At 37.4% G+C, this 19252-nt stretch overlaps 1 protein-coding gene across 3 annotated transcripts in view; it reads left to right on the forward strand.

Moving 5' to 3' along the window:
• Nucleotides 1-19252, forward strand: part of mon2 (Mon2 homolog, regulator of endosome-to-Golgi trafficking) — a 273966-nt gene that overhangs the window by 65986 nt on the left and 188728 nt on the right. For all 3 annotated transcript variants that reach the window (XR_016548096.1, XM_090389771.1, XM_090389772.1), the window contains 4 exons: nt 2848-2973; nt 6921-7118; nt 11272-11396; nt 13274-13570. Coding sequence is in view for 2 of the 3 variants with exons in the window: in XM_090389771.1 (XP_090245897.1) it covers nt 2848-2973; nt 6921-7118; nt 11272-11396; nt 13274-13570 (746 nt within the window). In the remaining variant the exon portion in view is untranslated. The remainder of the gene's footprint in view (nt 1-2847; nt 2974-6920; nt 7119-11271; nt 11397-13273; nt 13571-19252) is intronic.

The raw sequence follows: 19252 nt of genomic DNA on the forward strand, positions 1-19252 counted from the left end.
GTACACCTCTGGCATTCCCCTCGCTGAATAACTCCTCATGTGTGAATGTCGATGCAAAATATTCATTCAGTTTGTTAGCTACCTGAGCAGGATCATCAACAGTTGAACCATCGATATCAAGTGGACCAATCTGATTCATCCCCTTCCTTCTAGAGTTTACATAAGTAAAGAACTCTTTGCTGTTTTTCTTTGCATCCCTTGCCAAAGAGTTCTCGTAATCTGCCTTCGCCTGCCTAACCTCCTTTGTAACTTGGTTACAGATCAACTTGTATCTATCATAGGCTTCTGTGTCACCTGTTAATTTATATGTATCCCATGCATTTTTCTTCTCTGCCATATGTCTCATTGGTTTATCTGACATCCATTTAGGCCTAAACCTTAAACAATATTTCTTAGTTGGTATGTAAAGCCTAGTAGCTTCCAAGATAAGTTCTTTGAATGCTTCCCATTTTGAATTTTCTGTTGGTAACATCATCAGTTGGTCCCACTGTATAGAATTTAAATACTGTCTTAGACCATCGTAGTCGCCTTTACGAAAGCAATAACCCTTCCATTTACCCCTGATGGTAGTTACCTCTTTGAGTAAATTCCACTTCAGCACACTGTGATCACTGCCACCTAGTGGTTCCTCTATCTGCAGATTCTTAATGCATGAAGAATCACTACTGATAATCAAATCAAGAGTATTACTCCCACTAGTTTCCTCAAAGTTGCCTTCTTGAATGAAGCCTCACACCTGTATGCAATACTCCAGATGTGTCCTGATCATTGCTTTATACAATGGGATAATCACCTCCTTATCCTGCTAAGGAAATTCCTGTATATCATTGACCCCATGAGCTGTCCTGGCAGCCTGTCTGCACTGCTCGGAGAGCGTCATATCCGACTGCACAATTACCCCCAGTTCTGTTTCATTTTCCACTACCCTGAGCATAGTACCACACAGTTGGTATATTACTCTGGGATTACTGCTACCCATAGGCAGGACCTTGCATTTGTAAACGTTAAATTTCAATTGTCACCTCTCAACCCATATGCCCAACTTTTCTAGATCTAACACTGCAACATATTTCTATAGAAAACATAAACCACACCCAGATCTTGAATTACAACTAAGAAATCATCCATTCTTTTCACTGCCAGCAGCAGATTTGTCTCACACTGGTTAACTCTGCTTCTAAGAACATATAACAAATGTAATAATAAATAAATGCCCTCAGGATTCCAATCCATAGGTTACATATTGAAGCACATGAATCCTATTTAAACTCATGAGAATGATGTTTTTGCCCAACTCTGCTGCCAAAAGTAGGAGCTTTCTCACATATCCTCATTGGCAAGGTTTCTTTAACCAACTGTTAATGCAGTATTGCAAAAATAAGTGCAAATCAAATAAACACATTAGTATTAGATTAAAGGAACTAATCCAAAAATGGGGTGTATACATACCTTAAAGTACTGCAGAAAACAAACATTTGATCTTGCTGTGGACAACTCACTGATAACCCCTCTCTGAAGAAGTCAGAGAGGGGTTATCAGTGAGCACCACTCTTCATGGGCTAATGTTATTAGTGGAATTCCTCAGGTTTCAGTGCTGGGTCAATTGTTGTTTTCAATATTTATCAGTTATATTGATGAAGGTTTATCAGTCTTAATGTCTAAGTTTACAAATGATACAAAGGTTGGCAGGGTAGTTAATGACAGTCAACAGTGTGAGCTACTGCAACAAGATCTAGGAAAATTGTGTCGATGGGCTGAGAAATGGCAGTTGAAGTTTAACATTGACAAATGCGAGGCACTGCACATGGTTAGCAATAACCCAAGAGTAACTTATCAACTGTGTGGAACTACACTCAGGATAATAGAGCATGAAAAGATGTGGGGGTAATTTTGCAGTCAGACATGAAATTTGCTGAACAGACATTGTGCAGACATGCTACCAGAACAGCTCATGGCATTTTGTCAATGATATATAGAAACTTTTGCTAGCAGTTGATTATCCCTTTGTATAAGACCATGGTTAGGCTGCATCTTGATTACTGTATCCAGATCTGGAAACCTCACTTTAGGAAGGATGTAGATCTGCTGGAATGGGAGAATGGCAACCAGATTGGTGAAGGGAACAAAAAGGTGCTCTTACCTAGAAAGGCTTCAGTTCTTCAAATTGCAGCATCTTGAGACTAAGCACCTGTGGGGAGATCTGATTGAGGTATTTAAAGCCTTGAATGGATTGAGTAAGCTGAATGTTAATGGTATTCTTCCACTTGCTGACACTACACATGATGGGATACAAATTCAAGTTAAGGAAGGATGGTTGCAAAGATGTGCAGAAGTTTGCCTTCAGCCAGCAGGTGGTTGATTGTTGGAGCAGGCTTTCATCTGATCTTGTGGAGTGGATGGGTTGAATAAATTCTAGGGAGAACTAGACAAATTCTTGGAGGTTACAGGATGGTGAACTTTTTTTTTTTTTTTTTTAAGTCTGATGCTATATAAGCTTGCTTTTTTGCATCATTTGCCATTACTACTACTACATGCCTACATACCTTTAGTTAAGCACTGAGTTCAATCAATTGCATGCAGCTCATACCTACTAAACTATTTGTAGTGCTTTTGAAATTATCAGTGACTGTGGTTCCACCCACAATCTACTGCTGAAATATGTGCCCTCAAGATTATAAAAATGCTAGTGAATTATCTTGCACTCTTTACATCCCTCCCTCCTTTGTGTTCTTTTTTTTTTTTTAAATAAAATTTTGAAACTGCATACATAAGCTTCCTGTAGGCTTAATCTGAAAGTGGATTACCTAAATTTTTATCTATTTATTGTTATTTTTTAATTTTTTTCAGGATCTAGTGCAGTTAGTTAATGCTGATCAGCCATTTTGGCTTACTGGGCTTACTGAAATGACCAGAACATTTGGCTTAGAACTTTTAGAATCAGTACTTACAACATTCCCTCATGTTTTCTTTCAGGTTTGTTCATATTTTTGACTAATTTACATATTTTAATACATTTTATATTAATTTTAATTATGAATGGTATGATTCAAAGTGAACAGCATTAATTGTAATGCTGTTCACTTTGAATCATACCATTCACAATTGTAATGCATAAAATTAAATGTTTAAATTAAATATTTAATTTTGTGTTCTTGTGATTATCTCGATGCAGAGTTCATTTAATGTTATTGAATGCAATACAGTAACATTAAATAAATTACATGTACTGGCATTGAATGCAATAAATTAAATATAATTAATTTCATTTAAAGCTCTTTCATATTGCACTTGGTGAATTTATGCAACCAGCATGAGAATTTTCTGCATGTCACAGTAGGCAAAAATGCCGACTGGAACTTCTTGACTGCTGCTGATTCAAATGATTAGCAGTAGTTAGGTAGTGTGCAAGCAATATTAATATTACATACTAATTTTGCTATGATGGTATTTTTTTAAATAAAAATTTATTGACTTTGCCAATTTAAAAAATGGGAGTATACTGTCATAAATAATAATCATAAAAACACAAGTTAACAAAGTAAACTTGTGTTTTTATGATTATTATTTTCGTCATAAATAATAATCATAAAAACACAAGTTAACAAAGTAAAATTTTTTTGGTGACATTTATAAAAATAAACTAAAGTAAACTAAGACTGCTATGCTGATATTAAAAATGACAAGCAAAAAGTTGTAGAAGGCAGTTTTGTCTATTTTTTATTTTTTTTTGCAAGACAAGACATGATATGCTGTGCTGCCACTTTATTAGGTACACCCCTGCTGTGCACACAAACGGTTTGTTCCACATTGAAAGTCACATGACCACAGTTGTGGATATAAATGCAGCAGAACAACCTTCCTAGTATCAGTTAAGCGTACAAACCGTAGCAAGAATGGGGAAAAGGAGTGATCTAACGGACTTCGAACGTGGCATGGCAGTAGGTGCAAGACGTGCTGGACAAAGCATCTCTGAAACGGCAGTTTTGAACTTTTCATGCACCACAGTTTCAAGGGTGTATCAAGAATGGTGCAATGAACAGAAAACATCCTCTCAACAGCACTCCTGTAGAAGAAAATCACTTGTTGATGAGAGAGGTCAGAGGAGGATGGCTAGAATTGTGCAAGCAAACAGATGGGCCACAATGTCGCACATCACGTCAGAAAACAACCTTGGTGTGTAGAACAAAATATTGCAATGGACCACTAGTTGCACTTTGTAGTGAATGGGCTACAACAGCTGATGGGCACATCATGTACCTTTGTTATCAATGAAGAACAAGAGAGCATGTCTCCTGTGGGCACAGCAACACTAGCACTGGACTATCGAGGATTGGAAAACAGTTGCTTGGTCTGATGAGTCAAAGTTCCTGGTGCATCATGCTGATGGAAGGCTCAGAATTTGGCGAAAACAACATGAATCCATGGACCTGTCATGTCTGATGACTACTGTGCAAGGTGGTGGGGGCAGTGTTATGGTGTGGGGAATGTTTTCTTGGCACATGTTGGATCCATTGATACCCATAGAGTCACATCTGAATGCCACATCGTACCTAAACATTATTGCTGGCCAAGTGCATCCGTTCATGTTGACAGTTTATCCTCAGTCATATGGTTACTTCCAGCAGGATAATGCGCTGGTGCACAAAGCCTGAATCACTATGGAATGGTTCCAGGAACATGATAATGAATTTTCTTTGTTGCAGTGGCCTGCTCAGTCCGTGGATCTCAATCCTATTGAACATCTTTGGGATGAGCTGGAAAGGGCTGTTCACTGCAGGCCTACACCTCCATCGAATCTCAAGGAACTGCGTGACATACTCATGTCTGCATGGCACTCCATTCCTGCACAACATTTTCAGCATTTCGTTCAATCCATGCCTAGACGAATTCAGGCTGTTTTGAAGGCTAAAGGAGGCTCAACATGCTACTAGGTAGGTGTACCTAATAAAGTGGCAGCACAGTATACATATTACTCATATTACTTATACAGCTTGAAATAATAATATTACTTAAAAGATATAATAACAAATACTATAAATACCAAAAGACAAGTCTAAAAATTTCATATTTATTAAATTTGATCCTTTGGTGTTTTTGTCACTGTGTAACAGCAAGATTAAGAAGAGGATAATAAATATTGAAAACAGTAAGGGACAACACTGAACCCTGAGGGAATTCACTAATAATATTAGACTATGAAGCATAGTAGCCATTAATAACCACTCTTTGCCTCCTATAACTCACCTTTGCCTTTATCCACTGTGGTCATTTGCTCTTAATGCGGCGCCTCCGTAGCCAGGTGGGAAGGGGCAGCAGTGCGTAGCACACGCTTCTTGATTAGACTGGGGTTCGAGCCCGTCACCACCAAATACGGAGGATGCAGAAAGGTCAAGGAATGACCACCGTGTTGCTAATGCTCCTAAAAACCAAATAACAAACAAACAAACAGCTCTTAATGCCACACTGCTTCAGTTTATACAGCAGTCTTTCATGTTTGTTTTTGTTTGTTTGTTTGTTTGTTATTTGGTTTTTAGGAGCATTAGCAACTAAACCATATTGCTCCGGGAATATGCAGTGGTCATTCCCTGACCTTTCCGCATCCTCCGTATTTGGTGGTGATGGGCTCGAACCCTGGTCTAATCAAGAAGCATGTGCTATGCACTGCTGCTGCTCCTTCCCACCTAGCTACGGAGGTGCCTAGCCTTTCATGTGGAACAGGACCAACAGCTTTGCCAAAATCTAAGTACATGATGTAAAATTTTTTTGCATCCATTGCCTTTGTAACTACATCATAGTACCTAATCAGATTGGTCAAACAAGAGCTTCCTTTAACTGATTTGTTCTGTGATTGCCATAAAAGATGATCCTGCCTTGCTACTTTAACTATTGACTATTATTTTCTCTGGAACAGGAGTCAAGCTCAAAGGTCTGTAATTACTCACTTTACATTTTGATCCCCTTTGTAAGTAGGGGAGACATTTGCACATGGAATCTTTAGGGTCCTCGACTGAATCCAAGATGCTCTGATAATTATGGCTGAAGGTTTGTTTACCTATATTCCTACTGCTTTTAATATAATTGGATAGATTCTATCAGCCCCAAGTGCCTTATTTACTTTTAGCTTTGGTGTTTTCCCTTTCATCTTTCTCTCAGCTATCATAAAATCAAATAATCACATTATTATTTTTTTAATTATTTATTTTTTATTTACTGCTTGGACTGTGATAGTCGGGAAGGTTTTCCAGTGTAAGTGATATGCTGTAATTACAAAGCTTGCAATCAACAATAGAATATACAATAAAGTTGATGACGTGATCTCTGGCATCGCATTCAGTATAATGGGGGGGGGGCTTACTTTTCATGTTGACAGTTTATCCTCAGTCTTTTTATATGATGTTCTGTTTGAATATATCACAGAGTTTGACATCAGGAAATGAATATCCCTCTTTGGGAAGTAGCAAATTTCTTGATGTCATATAATTGTATTAGCAAGCACTATCATGAGATTATAGTGCAGGACTTTTGTTTTTTGTTTCCCGCAAAATTTTCAGAAATTTTTAGCTTTTGATGTTGGATTTATAAGAGATTTTACTATATAATTAAAAAATAATGATAAATTTTAATAGTTAGATATAATTCCAGTTTTCTTATATTAAAAAGGAAAAAAAAAAAAATTTAACATACATAGTTTGTTTTGAACCTTGAAGTAAAAATTACGATGAACAACATTATTATCCTGTTGTATTAAACAGGTAATGATTAGCTTTAAACGTACATTTCAGCTGCCTACAAAAAGAAGGTATAGGATAAGTAGTCAGAAGTAAAATTTATATTGGTGGTATTCTCAGTTTTTTGCAAAATTGAGAATAATTAACAAATAAAATAAACTACTTTTAATAATGCCTTTCAATTTTTTGCAGCATCCAGAATTTAGTTTTCTTTTGAAGGAGCGTATGTGTCCTTTGGTTATTAAACTCTTTTCACCAAATATTAAGTACCGACAGGGCATGCAAGGAATTGGCCAGCCTGTTGCTCCAGCAGATAAACCATATTTTCCCATTTCCATCAGGCTCTTACGAATTGTGTCTGTATTAATTCAAAAATATTACAGCATGTTGGTAAGTTTATCTATGTTCCTTCCTCTATACAAAGTTTGTTTCATATCTAACCACTGAATATTGACTACCAGAAAAGTACTGAGTATTTATGATCAGTATTATAGCCTAATTGTTGGGCCATCTTATTAAACTGGTTATTAAATATATAAATTAAAAAAAAGAAAAAAATAATCTACAAAATGAAATTTGACACTATGACATTGTTTAGTACAATTGCATCAATACTGTATAGCTGAATTTTAAGACAAACTGAAGTTTGTACATTAGGCATTATTCACAGGTTGCCTTCCCCCTTATACCTTGAATAAGTAACACTTCCCCATTAAAGAGCTCTGCTGTTTCTTAATCTCAGTTGAGAACCACCAACCAGATGGCACCATTTTGAAGCTATTTAGCTTCTCATCAGTGGATAAGTACCCATAGGTATAAGAGCTGATAACCAAACTTGTGTATTGCTTAAATAAGTCAAAACTGGGTCATCAGCTCTTTTACCTCTGGATACCCACCCACCCACTGATGAGAGGCCATATAGATTTGAAACAGTCTCACCTGGCTGGTGGTTGACAATTGAGATTAAGTAACAACAGACTTCTGTGATGAGGATGTGTTACTTATTCAGAGTATAAGGGGAAGGCAACTTGTTGTGAATAATGCCTAATGTTCAAACTTCAATTTGTCTTAAAATTCAGCTATGTAGTAATGATGCAATTACACAAAACAATATCAGAGTTTGGGACTTTCTGCCCTAAACCTTTATTAGTATAATAAATTTGACACTTGATTCCATGTTTGTTTTGCAGTTTTAAATGGTTTGTTCAGTACCAAAAGTAGAAATAATAAAAATTATTTCTTACAAACAGGTACTCAGTACACTAAATAATATTGCACAGATGTTAACATTTCTGAACCGGCTTTGGGTATCTTTTATGAGGATAAAAATTAAAGGAAAGAAAGAAGAAAAAAATGAGGAATACAGAAGTAAAGGCTGATACACCTATCATAAATTAATTACTTAGATCAGTGGTTCCCAAACTGTACTATGTGGATCCCAAGAGATCCATGAACAGTTCCCAGGGAATCCATGGATAATTTCTGTTATGACTACTTCGAATGACTTGAGACTATTTGAGAATACACCCGACATGAGAATTCAGTTGTCTACAATCACCCCAACTTTAAAGGACTTTTTGAGACGAAAAAACAACACCATTTTTCACACTAGTAGCCTATGAGGTACAATTGATTGTACACTCAAATAGCGACAGTTTATTATTCAGTTATTTTTTGTGTTAGTCTGAAAAAGGCAGATTGTAAACATAATAAATCAGCTCTGAGATATAAATTTTTAATTTTGGATACCTATCCATTTGGACATCCCATATTTAAGTGAGCTAGGATGTGAGGATCTGTGGTTATTTTTCGAAGCCAAAAGGGGTCCTCAAGCAAAAAAAGTTTGGGAAATACTGACTTAGACTATTTCGGGGTTTCCGAAAAATAAGGTAACACAATTTTTTTTTAATAATGGTGAAAGGGAATGAGATGAAACGCGGTGGACAGATAGACCCATTAATAATGTTCAAAAAGACTGCCAGTGCAGTGTTGCAGTACTGTCGCCTCACAGCAGATTCCAGTTGCAAAATGGCGGCTACCATGCGAGTATAGTCCAAAACAGGTGTTCGTGAAGTTATTCACTTTTTGCAAGCAAAAGGGTCTTCACCAAGTGACATTCATTGTGAACTGGTTGCTGTGTATGGCGAAAAGGTGATGACAAAGAATCAGATGTGTTTTTGGTGCAATGAATTTAAAGTAGGATGTGTTAACATTGAAGATCAACATCAGGCAGGCAGGCCTTCACCGAGCAAGACAGAAGACAACATTTCGTGCATTAAGGGCATCGTTCTTGAAAATAGGTGAGTGAAATTGCACAAATAGCGAACGTGAGTAAGTCGACTGTTCACGAAATTGTTCACGATGTCCTTGGCTTTCAAAAGGTGTGCTGCCGCTGGGTGCCCTGACAGTTGTCAGAGGAGGACAAATCACAATGCATGGGGATGTGTCTGGAGAACCTGTTTGCGACGAAGGAGAGAATTTTCTCACTCGCATAGTCACAGCAGACGAAACTTGGGTTATTTATTTATTGTTATTTGGTTTTTTTAAGGAGCATTAGCAACTAAGGCCATATTACTCTGGGGATATGCGGTGGTTATTCTCTGACCTTTCCGCATCCTCCGTATTTGGTGGTCACGGGCTCGAACCCCGGTCTAATCAAGAAGCGTGTGCTACACACTGCTCCTGCCCACCTGGCTACGGAGGTGCCACGAAACTTGGGTTCATCGCTTTACTCCGGAGAGCAAATAAGACTCCATCTCCTGTGTGCAAAAAATTCAAAACTGTTTCCAGTGTCCGAAAAATCATGGCCACAGTGTTCTGCGATCACCAAGAAATTGTTGGTGGATTTCTTGCCGAAGGGAGGAACAATCAATGCACAGCTTTACTGTGCAATGTTGGAAAAACTGAAAGCCAACATTCAACGCAAATGACCAGGATTCCTGACAAGCGGCATGATTTTGTTGCACGACAACGGAACTCCACACCACTTGTGAATGGTTGTGTCATAATCATTGGGAAACTCTGTCACATCCCCCCCCCCTACAGCCCAGACTCAGCGCCTTCAGACTTCCATTTGTCCGACCCTCTGAAAAAACACCTTTCGGGAAAGCATTTCACCACGAATGAGGAAGTTCATCAGGCTGTGCGATGTTGGTTACTGCATGTGGGCACAGAATTCTTCAGTACTGGTATTGGTAGATTGATCCATTGTTGGGACAAGTGAATCAATAAAACTGGACACTTTGTGGAGAAGTGGTGCATGTTCACTTATTTCTTGGTGTGTAATTTCAACTTCGTATTATTAAACATCATCGAAAGAAAAAAATATGTTACTTTACTTTTCAGAAACCCCTCATATGAATTTGTAATACAGTTAATGATTTGTTCTAAAAATTCATTAAGTATATGAGTTTTGATTTAAGCTGACATATTAAAATTCTTAAGACAACTAAGTAAAATCATACCAGTTTAGTTATAAGTGGAGGAAACTTGATAAAGGTAATTGGTCTCTTCAAGCTTTACTGGCAAACTGAGGTGGAAAGAGGAAGTTATTAACTATGGAAGGATGGGGACAAGAGTAAGAATGTAGTGGGTTTATCTTGAATTGAGTAAACAAATTAAACAACTAGCCAATTATCTTAAAGTATAAAAAATTGGAACAGAGTTAATTGTGTATAAACCTAAAGATCAGAAAAATAATGAGGTGATGAGCATGGATTAAAAATAACCATTAATAGGATGGTAAAATAGATAACATAGAATTATAAAAAAAAACAATAATAAAATACAAGTAAAAGTTATTATTGTTGTTATTGTAAGAAAATAAAATTATAACTTTATTAAAAAATTATATGTATAAAACAATTAAACAATATTGAAATAAAATGAAGCTATAACTTCGATAAACAGGCAGAGATCATTCCATCTCCCTGCTTCCCCATAACACCCCAGGGAAAGTGTTGGGGGGGTAGCAGGCCATTGGACCAAAGATGTCTAAGAATCGAAGTTTTATAGAGAAAATATGGTTCTAGACAGGAACTGTTTGTAAGGAAACTAAATTAAAACTAAATTAGATGTATATTAAATGATTAACAAAGGTTATGAAAATCAAGAGAGTGGTCTTGGATTTATTGTCTTTAGCTTATAGGGAAACATTGGTGGGTCTTGGAAGGTTTTACTTTCTGGGTGGACGTGCTTTGGTGTTCAGATCCTCTGGAAGTTCTCCCCTAGGGATAATGATGGTTTCCACTATGTAGAAAATATATGGAGGATATGAAGTTTCTATTTTTGAAGGTGGAAATGTTCATCTGAGAATAAGAATAAGTATTTCTGAAATGTTCATTTTTAGAAATGCTTATTCTTTGGTTAAATACAGTAAAGTAATAATTATTACAATGATGTAAATATTAATTATTGCTAGTGGTTTTAACTATTTACTAATAAAGTGGAACTAACTTGGGTCTATACCTGAAATGTTCTAGAATCAGTAAAATAATGAGAAATAATCTGACTGTCAGTTTCCTTTTATGTACTTTGTTCCCAGGTAACTGAATGTGAAATCTTCCTATCTCTGATGGTTAAATTTTTGGATGGAGATAAACCTGGTTGGCAGAGAGCAGTAGCCCTAGAAGTACTTCACAAAATGTGCATTCAGTCCGAACTGATAAAGTAAGTTTGAATTTAAAAGCATGTAGAGATAATTCCTAAACACTGAAAGATTTGTTTTTCTGCTGTAATAAAAATTGGATCTAGCTATACTGAATGTATTATCAACCATTCAATCATCACTCCTCATATTACATCACTCATATGACATATGAGTGATGTAATGACTCAAAGATTCATTTTGTGCAAACTGCATCTATCAGATTTGCACCCTGCCATGTACAATGGATCCAAGAGCTTCAAACAGGAAACAGGCCTAGCTGTAATTTTGTTGGTGGAACTTCTGCTGTTATATTGATCATCTGGATATTCTTGTTAAAGTGCTAGATTGACAAATCACCTTTTACACATCATGGGATACTTGACATAAACAATTTGCATTTTTTGCTTAACAATCTGAATATTGTCACACAAGCCTGATTCCACATACAACTTAGTCTTAATATGTAATATGGGTTAGTATGTGAACCTGCCCGATTGGACTGCATAAACACTGAATAGATTTTGTTGAATTTATTGACTGCCATATGTCTCAGCAGAAATGATTTCGCACAAGTTCAAGGTTCTATAGCTTAACGCATTCACTACTTCGTGATGCAAATATGTGGCATTGGGTTTTTAATCTACTCGAGGGGGAACCACCTACTCTTAGAAATTTTTCTTCCAATTTGACAGAAGAAAAACTGGATATTTTTGTCAAGTAATCTTTGATAGAGGATGACTAATTCAGTCGTAGTGAACAGAAAGCCCAAAAATGTCCCTGCCCTCTCCAATCCAGATTGACTCAATTCAAAGCCTTAAACACTTCAGTCAGATCCTGGGATCTGATTGAGATGTTTAAGGCTTTGAATAGCTTGAGCAAACTCAGTGCTGATGGGATTCTTCCTCTTTCTCAGACTATGCACACGAGGTGGCATAAATTCAAATTGAGGAAGAATGGTTGCAGAATACATGTGTGGAAGTTTGCCTTCAGACAAAGGGTGGTTGATTGCTAGAAGAAGTTTCTATCCATTGTTGTGGAAGTGGATAGTTTGAATAAATTCAAGGAAGAACTAGACAAACTATTAGAGGGGATGGATAGGTGAAACTTGATTTTTATTTTGACTGATGCTGTATAAGCTTGCTCTCTTGCATTATTTTCCACTATTAATACTAATATTAAAAAGGTTGTTGGAAAAGCTGGCAATGAAAGCATTAATAAAAGTGGTTTAAATCCAAAAGAATTTTTTTTTTTTTTTTTTATATGGAAACATCTTTGGCGGAACCTATTAAATTTTTCAGGCTGAAGTAAAACTGATTGACAATGAAAATACAAGACAGAAATGATGCAAATGACATCACATCCTAAACTCAGTCACTGACATTGATTTGGTAGAGTAAGTAGCGAGCATGAGCATAAAACGTTACATTGTTCATACTAAATATTTCAGACTGAAGTAAAACCGACTGGTAATGAAAATGCGAGTTGGAAATGATGCTAATTCAGTCACTAATGTCGATTCAGTAGAGTAAGTAGTGGGCATCAGTATAAAATGTTACATCGTTCATAATTTCAGTTTTAGCTGTTCAATTTTAAAAATTTAAATGCTTTTGATTTTCATCAAAGATGTTTTCACATAAAATAAAACATCTTTCATGCGTACAGCATACTTATGTGGTTTTTTTAATGTGGAATATTCTCATAAAATATTGATCTTTGTTTTTGGATCATCCCATATTTCATGTAACATTTGTAATATTGATATAGTGTTTTTATTTTATTATTTAATGATATTTGTATTATTTTATTTTTAAGCATATATTGTTATATGCATGCTTACACACACACACATATTGTGTGTATTGTGTCTTGTGTCTTTAATATATTGTATGTTTTTCAGGTCATTTTGCCAGTGTTATGATATGAAACTTCACAGCACTAAAATATTTCAAGATATTGTTAATGCACTTGGGGCTTATGTACAGACAGTATTTGTGAGTCCAGTTACTGCTGCTCAGGTGCTCTCTTCTAGCCTTTCTGGAACAGTTACTACAGTGGGTGTAGCTCAGTGTCAACCTCCCACACTTTTAGCTGGAATGCCTGTTGGACCTGGAGTTACTCCACAACCTGCTTTTTTATATAGAGGAGTTTGGCTACCTATCACTGCCATTCCCAGTGGAAGCTGTAAACCTACTTTGTAAGTGGTATTAATTTTACAATAAGGTAAATTATATATGTATATTTGTTACTAGCACAGTGCATTTTAATCACCACTAAACTGTGCCAGAATTTTCACCAACATTTCATTTTGAAGTCTGGCCTTCCACTTGTCAAAAAAATAGATAATATCAAATGTTATAAAAACATGCAATAGAACAAAATTTCTGTTTATACTCTAGTGCAACTACATATTAAGCTCCTGCTGCAATTTTGCATTGACCACTTGGCTGTGTCAGTGCATGGGCAATCATGTGCAACATTGACAGTTGCATAGGGTTGGCAAGCTGAGCCTGAAAGTGAAGTTTATTTCTCACCCAGAATCAGGAATATTTTCTGGGATGAGTGCTGTAATAGTTGAATTTAGATAATAATGACTGGACTTCTAGGTTTGACTACAAACATACATACAGACAAACAAACACATTGAATAGGAGTGAACAATTTAATTTCAAATTTAAAAGTATCTTGTAGTATTTCTTTCCTTTTTGTCACATATGCAATTCCTTTTCATGAGTAGTTTTCTGAACATGTGTGAGCTTTGGGGAGTGAGAGATTTCTGAATGTATGTGGATTCTGGGTAATGAGTTTTCCACTGATGGCCAGCCCTATGAATATTTTAAATATTAATTTGTTCTTATTTTGAGTTGTTTGCTTAAAATTACATCAACATTATTTTTCAACTTCCAAATCAGAATAAATAAAAAGAAAGAAAGAAACTTGTAAATATTTATTTTTTTTGAGGCAGTAATATCTATTTATATATCACATGACTCAACTTAATTAACTGTGACTTGGCGCATTATGGTCTTAGCTGCCGATGCGCCATAAAAAATCAAATCAAATCAAATCAAAAAACTTAATTAACTTCTGGATCTGAGTTCCCTAGAATTCCTTAAATTTCGATTTATTTTTAAGCCCAAATAAACAACTGAAGCTAACAGGTGTGATATCTCCAAACAGGCCTACGAGGTTGGGAAAATTCATGTTGAAATATTTATGCTTCACACCAACCAATTTAAATGAAATAAAATGTAAGTTTATTTTCAATTAAAATACAATTAAAATATATATACTATGACAGAAATAGAAGTTAAAATAAAAGCATTAAAAGCTTTAAAATACATGAACAAAGTAAAACTAATAAAAACAGATGTATTTACAATAAATATAAAATGACTGTGACTGAAGTTAAAATAATAAAATAGTAATAAAAGCTCTTAAAAACTGTAGCTTTCGGAGACGACAGACTCTTTTCTCAAACAGTGTGCTTCTGTTGTACGACAACGTCCTTAAATAGCAGGCTCACGGCACTCGTCACATGGTTCCACAGGAATATGGTTGGAATTTCCCACCTGCGTGCTGGAACCGGAAATGGCTCGGGAACGCACCAATAAAAACCGATCATCTCATTCAAGAACGACGGCTTCAAGGAGGGGGATGTATGCAAACACCCCTATCCCTGTTAATAGTGTTACCACTAGCCGCCCCAATGTGCAGGCTCTCAAGCCATTTAAGGTCCCAGAACCCGTGAGCTCGGTCAGTGATGACTGCAGCTTCAGGGGGAGATCTGGTGCTGCTTCTCCCAATAGTGCTTGGCCACAGTAGACTTCGCATAATTTGCAGTTTTTATAGCCTTCATGTGCTCGCCCAGACGTTCTTTAAGTCGTTGCCCTGTCTCACCAACATAACAAACCCCACAATCCGGGCATTTAATTTCATATACCACCCCCACTACTAACTTCTTTTGCTATGGGGTCTTTAACTTGTGATATCACTGTGTGCAACCTCCATCCCGGAAGTTGCACACAGCATATCTGGCACCCCCGGACTGTACGTGCAATGCGTTCAGTAAGGCCCGGATAGTAGGAATGTATGCAGTGATCACAGGGGCGGATGACTCACTACGCGTGGACTCTACCCCTCTAATAAATTTATCCAAAACCCTCTGGAGATAGCCACATTTCTTGAGGTCTGCTGTGATTGATAATTTCTCTCTCTTTATCCTCGGGGGTACTGCAGTATGACCCAACCCTATCTATTAAGGCCTTAACCACACTGTTCTTGTGTTGGCTGGTTTGTGCCGAGCTATAATGGGTATATTGCCCCCGGCACATAGGTTTCCTGAAAACTTTAGTCTTAAACCTACAACCTTCTCTGATCACCAACACATCAAGAAACGGGAGGGATCCCTCTGTCTCTACCTCCGAGGTAAATTGGATGAAAGGGGAGAAGCTATTAATCACATTAAGTATTTGATCTTCCTTCCTCTTCTGTATGATGGTAACAGTATCATCCACGTATCTTTTCCATTTACGTATGGGAAATTCCAAACCATCAAAGATCCTAACTTCCAATTCTTCCATGGCTAAATTAGCCACAATAGCGCTAATGGGGGAACCCATAGCTGTGCCATGAACCTGCCTATACATAACGTCTTGAAAGACCATGGTGGTACTGGACAGGCAAAATTCTACGCCTTCACAAATATCATTAATACTTAACAAAGACCTGGTATTTAAAGCCACATCCTTTTCGAATGCCATTCTAACACATTGAACTCCAAACTTAATAGGAATACATGTAAACAGGGAAATAACATCAAAAGAAATCATAATCTCATTTTCACTTATAGACTGTTCTTTTATAAAACTTACAAAGTTCTTACTGTCTTTAATGACAAAACTAGAACATTCCACTATAGGTGCAATTAATCTGGCAAGATATCCCGATAAAGCATAGGTAGGACTACCTATGAATGATACGATTGGTCTAAGCGGGATACCCACTTTGTGTATCTTCGGAAGTCCATAAAACCTGGGTAAATGGCAACCTTCGACATGTAGGGACCAAAAGCAAGTTGTCGGAGGCCCAGGCTAATGAAATACATATCAGGACTTCGGCTATCTTGAGTCAGGCCAGGGTGGCCCCCTCCAACCTTAGTGTCAACCATAGACGTGCCTTGCGAACTCAAACAGGATAATAAAATCATAGTCTTACCCGCGGATAAAGAGAGATCCATGGTTATTTTGGATAAAGAGGAGTATTGTAACAAAGCCTTAGAACTTCTACAGGACACCACTACGTATAAAGTTACTCGGAGAAATCCGTTAGTCAGCTTGGAGCGGCAGGTGAATAGTATTATTCAGCGCTGGCATAAGTTAGTTAGGATAACTAGAGAGGTTTTTTGGTAGCTTTGAATACTTTAGGAGATTTGAAAATTAAGATATGGCTGCACTTACTGGAACAAGACATTTCGTTATTTGAAATAACCTTACAAAACATACATACCCCACAGTGCCCACATTTGAAAATTGTATATACATACAAAGGGTACTAGGAAAGTTTTGCAATATGACGCAACAATGAATCACAGGAAGCTGCTTGTTGCTGCATGTTGAGACATGTTCATACGTGCATAGTAGCCGCCGCGCCAAGTCGATGGGCTCAGTTATTCATTAGTAGTGAGAGTGTAAAGTGCTTGCGATGGCATCGTGGTCACGAAATGAGATAAGGACAGTTTTGCGGTATAATTTCGTGCGTGGTTTAACCATAGACCAGTGCTTAGAAGAAATGACTCTTGCACTAGATGATGATTGTCCACATCGTACAACGATATTAAGGTGGTATAGAGAATTCCAAAGGGGAAATTTCACTCTGGAGGATTCTGAGAGGCCGGGAAGGCCACGAACGTCAGTTACAGAGGAAAACGTTACTGCTGTGAGGAAAATGCTTGACGAAAACAGGCGAGTGACCTACCAACAGATAGAGGATACTTTGGGCCTAAATGCACCAGCAATTCGTTCGATTCTGCAAGATCATTTGCACGTGAAGAAATTTTGTTCTCTCTGGGTGCCGCATCAACTGACTGAAGAGCAGATGACGCGACGTGTGACTTGGTGCCGGGAGATGTTAAAAAAGTTTGATAAGGGACAATCTCGGTATGTGAACAACATCGTGACAAGTGACGAGACTTGGCTGTACTATTACGATCTGCCGACCAAGGCTCAAAACAAAGTTTGGGTCTTTGATGATGACGACACACCCGTAATTGTCAGAAAATCCCGATGTGTAAAGAAGAAAATGATCGCTGTATTTTTCAAATCGAGTGGAATTGTGGAACGTGTCGTTTTGGACACGCAGAAGACAGTCACAGCTAAGTGGTATACTGAACAATGCCTGCCTAAAGTCATTGGATCTATGAAGAACCTGCGGCCAAAGTCAAGAATGGACACCTGGTACCTCCATCACGATAATGCTGCAGCTCACCGCGCCAAAGCCTGCACCGAATATTTGACCACGACAGGACTGAAACTTCTGGAGCACCCTCCCTACAGTCCAGACCTTGCTCCCTGCGACTTTGCACTGTTCCCGCATGTGAAAATGAAGCTAAAAGGGAGGCGGTTTTCCAGTGATGAGGATCTTCTACGGGCTTGGGACAACGAGTGTGCTTTACTCCCTAGTGAAACTTGGCAGAACTGGTTTAAAGATTGGTTTCGGAGGATGGAGAGGTGTATTGAATGTAGAGGAAATTACTTTGAAAAAATGAAATAAACAAAGCTGTATTGCAAAACTTTCCTAGTACCCTTTGTACATGCATATGAGGTGTGGCATTAAAGTTCTCAGACTGGTGCAATAAAAAAGAACACAAAGGGAAGGAACTCAAAATTTTTTTTTATTTTTATTCAAAGTAATCAATCACCTGAGTGAATGTCATTACTACACCATTCTAAAAGTTTCTGAAAAGAGTTAGCTAAGGCATCCAAAGAGATGATGTTCAATTTTCCGGTTATGTTTTTCTTTAAGTCCTCAAAATCCTGAAATCTCTTTCCTTTGAGGTCAGTTTTCACCTTGGGAAAGAGGAAGTCTGCTGGTGCCAGATTGGGAGAGTAGGGTGGATGGTTGGTCTGTACAGTTCAGAACTGTACAGGTCTGTCTTGTTCAGAAATGTCTTCAGAACAAGTTCAGAGTGGGTGGAAACATTGTCATGCAACAAGAACCAACTGCCTTTGTCTCAAAATTGTGACCTTGCCCAGGAAATGTGCTTCAGTAGTCTTCGAAGCACCTGTACATAGAACATAATGTTGACTCTTCCCTTTGGGTATGAATTTCTTGTGAATTCATACCTGAAGAGGAGAGTCAACATATTGTAAAAACACACCGTTTGTTGAAAAACATGATCAACATTGTCTTGATCATGGACTTTTGTAAATGAAACTTTCTGGGCCTTGATGATCATTTTGAAAGCCACTGCATGCTCTGATGTTTGTCTCTGGTTTGTACTGAAATGCCCAACACTCATCTCTAGTGAAAATAAAGACGAGAAAATTAGGATCATCTTGACAAGTCTGGATGAAGTCTTTGCATCATGCTCTTCATTGCTTCTGCTCATCCGTGAGGCTATGCATCATAAATTTTGCACAGACCTTCCTTCTCCCTAAATCTTCATGCAGAATTTGATGACTCATCTTATTCATATCAAACCCATCATTCTAGGGTCAAACAATAATTGTACTAAAGGTGTAAAATTTCAGCCCTGTGTCTTAATTTGTTTTTCCCTTACAGAGCTGAACCTGTGACAAAGTAGCATCATGGACAAAGTTGAAGCCAGAGCTGTAATTCAGTATCTGTTCTTGAAGGGGAAATCTCCTAAAGAAATCCA

This window comes from Mastigoproctus giganteus, chromosome 2 (assembly GCF_048544385.1).
Source record: "Mastigoproctus giganteus isolate SK-2022 chromosome 2, ASM4854438v1, whole genome shotgun sequence".
Lineage (NCBI taxonomy): Eukaryota > Metazoa > Arthropoda > Arachnida > Uropygi > Thelyphonidae > Mastigoproctus > Mastigoproctus giganteus.